This window comes from Ictalurus furcatus, chromosome 3 (assembly GCF_023375685.1).
Source record: "Ictalurus furcatus strain D&B chromosome 3, Billie_1.0, whole genome shotgun sequence".
NCBI classification, from domain to species: domain Eukaryota; kingdom Metazoa; phylum Chordata; class Actinopteri; order Siluriformes; family Ictaluridae; genus Ictalurus; species Ictalurus furcatus.
This window is the reverse complement of record NC_071257.1, coordinates 6,331,210-6,340,224: the sequence shown is the minus strand read 5'-3', so window position 1 is coordinate 6,340,224 and position 9,015 is coordinate 6,331,210. Positions and strand designations below refer to the sequence as shown.

General features: G+C 36.9%; 1 protein-coding gene across 2 annotated transcripts; it reads left to right on the top strand.

The window, feature by feature from the left end:
- Positions 1-1,750: 1,750 nt before the first annotated feature.
- On the top strand, positions 1,751-8,644 carry plek (pleckstrin). 2 transcript variants are annotated; one of them, XM_053620519.1, is made up of 9 exons: positions 1,751-1,897; positions 2,609-2,764; positions 2,856-3,037; positions 3,959-4,050; positions 4,586-4,770; positions 5,117-5,221; positions 5,455-5,538; positions 5,633-5,705; positions 5,914-6,248. In XM_053620519.1, exons 1-9 carry the CDS (start codon positions 1,856-1,858, stop codon positions 6,051-6,053), a joined length of 1,059 nt encoding a protein of 352 aa, XP_053476494.1. In that variant the 5' UTR covers positions 1,751-1,855; the 3' UTR covers positions 6,054-6,248. The 2 variants fall into 2 exon arrangements, with proteins under 2 accessions (XP_053476494.1, XP_053476495.1); XM_053620520.1 differs by lacking the exon at positions 5,914-6,248 and adding an exon at positions 7,031-8,644 and having other exon boundaries at positions 1,775-1,897.
- Positions 8,645-9,015: the final 371 nt, after the last annotated feature.

Below are 9,015 nucleotides of genomic sequence, written 5' to 3'. Positions count from 1 at the left end.
TGTATCTCATAGGAGCACGACTGGCATTGGGTTCTATCTGAATTCTACCTAATAATTTGGTTAATTCTGTATACGTACAGGAAGGTACATAAATATTTGGAAATTGACAAGGATAATGTTATTTTGGCTGTTTAATACAGTATACTACAGAGTTGAAATTAACGAATGAATATGAGCTCAAAGTGCAGACTTTCCACATTAACTTGAGGTGTTTACATCCAAATCGAGTGAACGATTCCCCTTTTAGGTGACCAAAATTAATTGGACAATCTAATATAATTAAAATGTCATTTTAATACTTCGGTGCAAATCAGTTGCAGTCAGTGACTGCCTGAAGTCTGAAACTCATACACATCACCAGATGCTGGATTTCTTCCCTGGTGATGCTCTGCCACGCCTTTACCACAGCTGTCTTTATTTCCTGCTTGCACTTGGGGCGTTTTGCCTTCAGCTAGTGATATGCATGCTCAGTTGGAGACAGGTCAGAACATTTCACTTCTTGTATTTCAAAAGTCTTGGGTTGTTTTGCAGGGTGAATTGCCGTCCAATGAGTTTTGAAGCATTTGGCTGAATAATATAACCCTAAACACTTATGAATTCATCTTGCTGCTTTTGTATGGAATCACATCATCAACAAATACAAGTTCCAGTTCCAGTGGCAGAACCAGTTCATGAGCAGTTCCTTCCCTTGTCCATACTCTTCTGTTCGCATCATTCTGGTACAAGTTGATTTTTGTCTCATCTTTCCACTGAATGTTGTTCCAGAAACGTACAGGCTTTTTTTTTATGTTCGTTTGGCAAAACCTCCTACTGTACCTTCAACTCTTTTTACCAGAGAACAAAAAATGTTATTTCCACTAGCAGATAAACACAGTGTCATAATACTCTACACACAGAGACCCAGCAGTGTCTTGACTATTTCTTATAACAGACTTGTGGCAATAAAACTATTCATTTGTTTATACTGATTGAAAATGTCTGATAAGTTGATTTCCGTTCAGAAATGAAATGGAACGCCAGTGTACCGTGAGAAGTGTCACGGACTTGTAATGTTGCCATCACATTGTAGTAATTTTGTAACATACCTGTTACTAAAGCAGGATACCAATAAGAGTAGTCAAAAACTGCCACAAATGACAACGACCAAATGATGGCATATTCCATTGTTATACTGTCAGTGCCATTTTGAGAAATGAAGCATGACTCATCACTAGGTATCACGCTTTGAAGCCCACTCAGAAGGTCCATTGACTTTAGTAGCCTACATGTTTTCATTTTTTATCAGAAGTTTCATTTGATGAATAATTTGTGGAAAAAATTTACAGAATGTACCCCCACAATGACTGTATTTAGGTCCAGCTGGCCATATCATTTAATCTAAATTGCTCATCTGGAGAGTCGATTAACAAATTGTAAACATGTATAATTTTTTAATTAATTGTAATGAATTCTCCATGTAAAAAAAAAAAAAAAAAAACTCTCTCTAGCACCACAATAAATTTCAAAAGAAAAAAATAAATAAAAATAAAGATTATGAGAGAGATGTTTTTGAATAAAAATAAACCGCCATTATTTTTTTCTTACTTAGCTCTGTTTCCTTATCATGTAAAGCTCATCTTAAATTAAGGCACATAACTAATCCAAACAACTCATTGTCAGTAGTCTTGGAGGCTGAAAATAGACTGGAATCAAGTTGACCGAGGCCACATGTGACTCATGTTCATGCATCTACTTCCCTTTTCTCAAGTGTACACTTATCATTTAGGCACCAGAAGTAAAAGCTGCTGCTTGGTGCTGTGGTCGTCACACTTATCATCCCTCGCTTTGAATAAGCAGTTAAGCCCAGCCAGCAGCTATGGAGCCCAACATCATCCGAGAGGGATATCTGGTAAAAAAGGTAAGAGCTGTTCATTAGAAATGAAAATTATAATATAGTGTGTGTGTGTGTGTGTGTGTGTGTGTGTGTGTGTGTGTGTGTGTGTGTGTGTGTGTAATGGAACATCACTGTAACTCTCCAATTCAAGTCATCTATTTTAAATGGCTAGACAGTGATCATTGTGATGTTCTTGACTCAACATATTTATCAGTTGAGTCTATTTCATTTTTCTTTGTTTATTTGGCCAAAAATATTGTTAAAAGTCAGGACAGTTAAACAGGCAGCACGAATGCTTGGTTTCAACACTTATTTCCCCACCGCCAGTAGAGCTCATGTTTGACAAAGTGCTAACTTCCCCAGAAAACCACAGCTAAGATAACTATACTTCTCTGAGCATATCTGTTTGTCAGATAAGTTACACTGTTGTGAGACAAAACCTTTTGTTCATGAAATCTTATAAAATAATGATTTGTCATTTTAAAGAGAGAGAGAGAGAAATGCAATTACAGAATTTTGTACACTAGGGTGACCTCAGAGAGCAAAATGAAGAAAAACAAAGGCTATAAAAAATACCAACATAGGTGTGGCAGTAGAAATGAAAACGAAAGGAATTATACACAGAGACAAAGGAATCAACATTACATTTGACCTCTTACTCCTTTTTTTGACACAATGTTTCCATAATGCTGTAATGCTGACACACCTGTTCTTATTGGTTATTATTATCTCCAGGGCACTGTGCTGAATTCATGGAAAGTGGTGTGGGTGGTGTTAGCGGATGATGGAATAGAGTTTTACAAGAAGAAGACAGACAGCAGTCCAAAGGGCATGATTCCATTAAAAGAAGCGGTGATGACCAACCCGTGCCAGGACTTCAGCAAAAGAACGGTGATGCCCAATGCATACGTGTAACTCTGAAATCAGTACAGGCTTATGACCAGAAACAATTTTCCACATTTGTGTTCTTGCTCTCTAACAGTTAGTGTTCAAGGTGACCACAGGAAAGAAGCAGGACCATTTTTTCCAAGCAACCCACCTGGAGGAGAGAGAGGTGTGGGTTAAAGACATCAAGAGAGCCATTACTTGTTTGCAGGGCGGAAAGAAGTTTGCCAGGAAATCTACCAGGAGGTCAATTCGATTGCCTGAAACAGTTAACCTGAGGTATGAACTTATAACTAACTGCCTGTCTGCAATTGCTTTAGAGACAGTATTCATTTACATTTATTCATGTTTATCTAGAGCAAGTGAAACATAAAGCTTATAAAGACTACAAATTTCCACTGGCTCTCTGAAAACAAGATAACAGTGAGATATTTATAGGCAAAAACGTTGAGAGAGACACTAGTAAAGACGAACACACTCACACAACAGCACCATGACTGAGCACAGTATAAGTATGCCTAAGAATACATGTATGGTACAGCCAAGTTACACAATTACTGTGGTTACTGACTCTGAGGTGTTTCACACATTCTCTTAATGTTTTTGTGGGTTTCCTTCAGGTATTCTGGTTTGTTGAACAAGAGTCTCATGTTGGGTTTTATACCATGTTGTAGTATCACCCATCACTTCCTCTTTTGAATCACTTCCTCCGTTGCAGTGCAACACATACATTTGGAAGAGCCAATCTGCCCTGATATGTTTTTAGGAGGTGGAATCCAACTAGGAGGAAACTGACACCAACATTATTACAACATGTGAAACTCCTCTGTGTCAGTATTCACAGCAGTTGTGCAACCTGACTGATACTACAGTTATATATATATATATATATGTGTATATATATATATATATATATATATATATATATATATATGTGTGTGTGTGTGTGTGTGTGTGTGTGTGTTTAGATGGAACTAGTTAGTAAACCATTTTAAAAGTATATAACTTACAGTGCAAATAGAATTCAGAAAATGAAACCAAAAAAGTTATACAAACTTGCAGGAGGTGAAGTCAATAAGTATGCAATTTTCTCTGGTATATTCTAAAATACACACCAATCTATGTATGTAGTACCCCAACAGGCTTGATTTGCTCTCATCATTTAATCTGCTCATGGACCTGTTATGTCTTGTCTTTTAGCGAGCTGTACATTTTGATGAAAGACCAAGACACAGGAATTAAAGAAATGAAAGTGGAAAAAGACAAGAAGCTTTTCAACCACTGCTTCACTGGTACGTTACTTCAATCAGAATGTTCAAACGGGCTATTGGGTGGAATCTGCTATTATGAATTTGTCATATTATGCTATTATCTTATTAGGGATATGATTGGTGGGCTGGCATTTGTTTAAAAAAACAAACAAACAACATAGCTCAACATAACCTAACCCTTATGTTCTCTTCAAGTCAAGAATGACCCGACTTAAGTCCATATTAAAATCATATTAATATTGTAAATATTATTTTGACCTGAGAGAATCACACAACCTCAATCTTTTATGTCTAGGCAAAAGTATCTAATATTCCTCATAGGTTTTCTGGGGAAGTAGATGGGTTAAATTGTTCAGTGAACAATTTATAATAAAGGCTAAGTTTATTTCAAAATAGGTTTAGTAATCTCAGGCTTATTCTATTGTTGGATAATTCCACTTATGTCAAGTTTTTAGTTCTAGAAAGCCGTAAAAGTTTTAGAGAATGTGTTATAGTGCTACGCTTATGTGCTGCCTTTCTGCATGTTTCTGTATTGTGAATTGTGATCTCATGGCAGGTGACACAGTGATTGACTGGCTGATCTCTGAGGGGAAGGTAAGGAACCGGACTGAGGGTGTGATGCTGTCCACAGGGCTGCTGAACGAGGGCTATCTGCAGCCGGCTGGAGAGCTGTCCAAATCAGCTGTGGAAAGCAACACGGAGTCTGCATTCCTGGACCAGACGGACGCTCTGTATTACTTTGTGAGTGAGCACGCACACCTTTAACCATTCCTTTCAGTCTAAATTCATTTATTGTTGATCTTCAGTAGCTGCTTTATCCTGGTCGGGATTGCTGCGAAGCCCAGGAACACTGGGCATGAGGTGGGAACACAAACTGGATGGGATTCCAATCTATTGGTCAAAATGACCTACACGTAACATTTTGTTTACATTGCTTAAAATTGGGAGAAGATAAAATATACTCTATGTGTGGTATTTTAAATAATTTGTATAGCGGAATTACGGCTGTTTGCATAGGAGTCATATTTAAGGAGCTGAAAAAATGTGGTTTTGAGTATGTGTGGCTGTTTATTTTTTCTCCCTGTAGGCAGAAAGTGGCTTCTTCTGTGAAGGCTACTCGAGTGATGAGGATGTGCTTGTAAAAGAAGAGTTCAGAGGAGCCATAGTAAAGCAGGGCTGTCTGATGAAACAGGTAAATGTTTGAATGAATGTATGATTTTTTCCCAGATATCAAAGAGATAAACTTGAAATGCAGTAACAGTGGGAATGAGAGAAGTTGTAAGATTGACAGCTGTGTTCAGATGTAACATTTATACCAACATGCCGTTGGAAAATCAAAACACTTACAAAATGTGTAAATTACTTTTTTAAAGCCTGAATCTGTAGATGTGGACGTTTTTTTTTGTTTGTTTGTTTTTACAATAGGGCCACAGGCGAAAAAACTGGAAGGTGAGAAAATTTATCCTGAGAGATGATCCTGCATTTATCCACTACTATGACCCCACCAAGGTGAGGAAGGCTGTGCTATTGAATCAGACTTTTTCTTCATTCTTAATTCCTTGTAACATTGGAAACATCTTTTTCTATATATCTATTTCATAAGGGTGAGGAGGATCCTCTTGGTTCGATTCACTTGCGTGGATCTGTTGTGACTGCGGTGGATTACGTGCCAGATGGTGAGATCTGAGTAATCAATAATCACTAACTCTTCCTCAGTAACAACGATAAGATTCAATGTTATTACCTAAACCCAGCAAGTGTAATTGTCGCTTTTGAAAGCTTTTTGTATTGTGTAATCCTAATACATCACAGCCATATGACAAGACAGTGCAAACTTCACATGTGCAAAAGAAGCATTAATTCACTGTTCTCACACTGATGCAGCTAAGAGGCATGACATTGAGGGCAACTTGTTTGAGATCATCACGTCAGATGAGGTACACTACTACCTGCAGGCAGCTACAGATGAAGAACGCAATGACTGGATCAGAGCTATTCAAGTAGTGTCAAAGACTGGAAAATAACTGTGAAATGCCATTTCAATCCAGAAGTATCCTGACAAATAAATATAAGGACACTTGTTATATTTTGACTGTTAACACACATTGTTATTTTATGTCATACACATAACAAAAATGGCTATGTAACACTTTTTACGCTGCAAGTTTGTCAAGTTCCTCTTGAAACCTAAAAATAGATTAAGAGAGAGACGGGATGTGGATTATGAGTATTTTGGTCTTTTATTACTATTTATGTCAATGATAATCCAGGAAAAAAAAAGCCAACAAGTGGAAACTACTGAAATCTTCACAGTCCACCCACTTCTTGTTTCTGTGACCAAACGCATCGTTTCCTGTCTGTCAATATTCTAGCCACTCTGTGGTTAGCCTCATGCACGTCTCTTTACACTTATCACTTAACAGACACATAAACATACTCCATTTATGGCATTTTAAGAGAGGGGTGCACATTCAGTACAACTTATGCCTCAGGTCAGGAACTTCAGTTAATGTTCATGTCAAATATAAGAATGTTGGTGCCAGACAGGCTGATTTGACTATTTTAGGAAACTGCTGATCTCCTGGTATTCTCTCAAAGAACAGCCTCTAGAACAAAAAACACCCAGTAAGTGGCGGTTCTGCTGGCAGAAACACCTCAATATATTGTACATATACACCTAAAGAACCTTAATATTTGAATAATTTTGAATGGTTTAAATAGAAACAGGGGTATTTGTACAGAAACAACGGATCTGTGTTGTGGGGGGTCTGTGTAGTTTATTTATCTCCAGCTGCAAAACATTTGAGAACCCCTGTATTATAGCCGACATTGGTAGCTTGGTCTGTGTGCAATGGGAACTGACAGTGAAGTGGTTCATTTCTTTTGATTGTTAACTAACTGTAAAAACACTTCCATATTTTAACTGTACAATTCTGAAAGTTAACCTATGTTCCTCATATTGTATCTCTGCTTTAAAAATTTGTGCACTTTTCCTTTCTAGTTCAGTGATGACCAAAAAACCAAAAAAACAAACAAACAAAAAAACACGGAAGAACTGCGAACATTGTCAAACAGCCACCCACCTTGTTATACTTTTTGCCAGCTGGATGATGATCTTGTTATGATATTAACCTCAAGATGAAAATGCAAATGACATGTGAGCATATGTTCCATCATGGGCCTCATGTGGGTCTCAGAAACTTACCAAGAGACAAAGTTGCTTGTATGTACAAAAAAGGAAGCCATCACAGGATCACACAGGATGTAATAATTTTGTCAGTGCTAACATTTAAGTATCCTCCATAAAACTTGATTAGAATATACATCTAGGGGTGTAGAATATAAGGCTGGGGTTGTAAACACTGGTTGAGATTATGAACTGAAGATTAGGAAAAAGCACATGACTGTGGCTGAAGTCTGTAAATTGCAAAAGATATAAACTGTAGTAAACCTGTTTACCCATTTTTCATTAGCAATTCATTATTCATCCACTAGAGGGGGTGCAGTGATCTCACTAGTAGTCCCACTGAATAAACCGTAATTCCAGACCAGCAGCCAGTAGAACCATTCGTTAATCACCAATAACTGCTTTAACCTGGTCAGGGTCATGGTGGATCCAGAGCCTATTGCTGGAAAACATTGGTTATGAGGTGGAGACACACTTTGACTGGGTCTCTAGTGCATCACAGGGGCCCGTGCGCACACGTACATTCACACCTAGGGGCAATTTATCATAGACCCCCGTTTACACCTGGCATTAAAATGAGTCCTGGGGGATCGGATTGTACATCAGTTTTATACTCATTATGAAATTCAGTAAGCTGTTATACTTTGTGGATGGGGTCGTTATCATCCTGGAAGAGACTGCTCCCAGGTAAGAAATGTTTATCATAGAATAAAGGTGATCAGTCAGAAAAACCTTTCATTTGCAGTGACACTTTCATTTAAGAGGAGAAGTGGACCCAAACCCAAAAAGCATAACAGAGCCATGTTTCCTTGAATTTTTCGCCCATCTTCAGGTTTACTTTAACACAACAAAAATGCAATAATGCATTACAGTTTCATGCAAAATTTGTGCAATGGTCCATCACCAACTTTCATTTACATGTATGAGTACTTTGTGTCTAAATAGATTGTTTCTACAATGAATTTTATGCAACTGATCATTATTATTTTTTTAAATGCCAAGCACATTAATACAATTTTAATAAAGTGCACTTTGGTTTGCAAGTACTGTAACATTTTATTTAACATTTAAAAATCGCCATTAGCAAAATGATTACAACAATGTAGCACAAGCATCCATACAAGGCTCAAGTGTACAATAACATCATAAATGGGTGGCCATTTTACCTTACAGGATATGGCTATTTACTGCCTTCCAGTCTAAATTAGCCTGGAAAAAAACCCATTAAATTTGGATATTTTTAAGTAGCCTAATGTTTGCTTGTGGGCTACCATTGTAATTGCAATACCTACAGTAGTTCACCCGTGCAGTTGCTAGATGCATACATTTTGGACAGCTCTAAAAGGCTCTTTAATTGTAAAAAAAAAATAAAAAAATAAAACATGCTGAAGTATTATTATCGAATTTTATACCACAGCACTGTTGAATTCTCAAGTATGAGTGTTCATTTTCTATAATAGCAACTGGCTGTAAATTTTTATAGTTTCCATAGTAACAGCTCCTTATTAGGGACTTGTTTGATGGATGCTCCATACATTATAAGACTTATAACAAACAGATTAATAAACAGGAAAAATGTTATTATTTAGAAAAAAAGAACATATAATCACTGATATGGTGAAGTTTTCTATAAAGAGCTATTTATATATCGTTTATGAAATGTGTCTAGGGTGTCAGAGCTTTGTAACAAACAGTATGTTTTCCGCCACAGGAAATGCTTTTGCTTCAAGAGAGTTAAAGATATATATATATATATATATATATATATATATATATATATATATATATATATATATAAA

Coding starts and splice junctions, on each gene's coding strand:
- plek (XM_053620519.1), top strand. CDS start 1,856: ATGGAGCCCAACATCATCCGAGAGGGATATCTGGTAAAAAAG. Junction 5,539..5,632: donor ACTACTATGACCCCACCAAG/GTGAGGAAGGCT, acceptor CTATTTCATAAG/GGTGAGGAGGATCCTCTTGG. Junction 5,706..5,913: donor GGTGGATTACGTGCCAGATG/GTGAGATCTGAG, acceptor ACACTGATGCAG/CTAAGAGGCATGACATTGAG.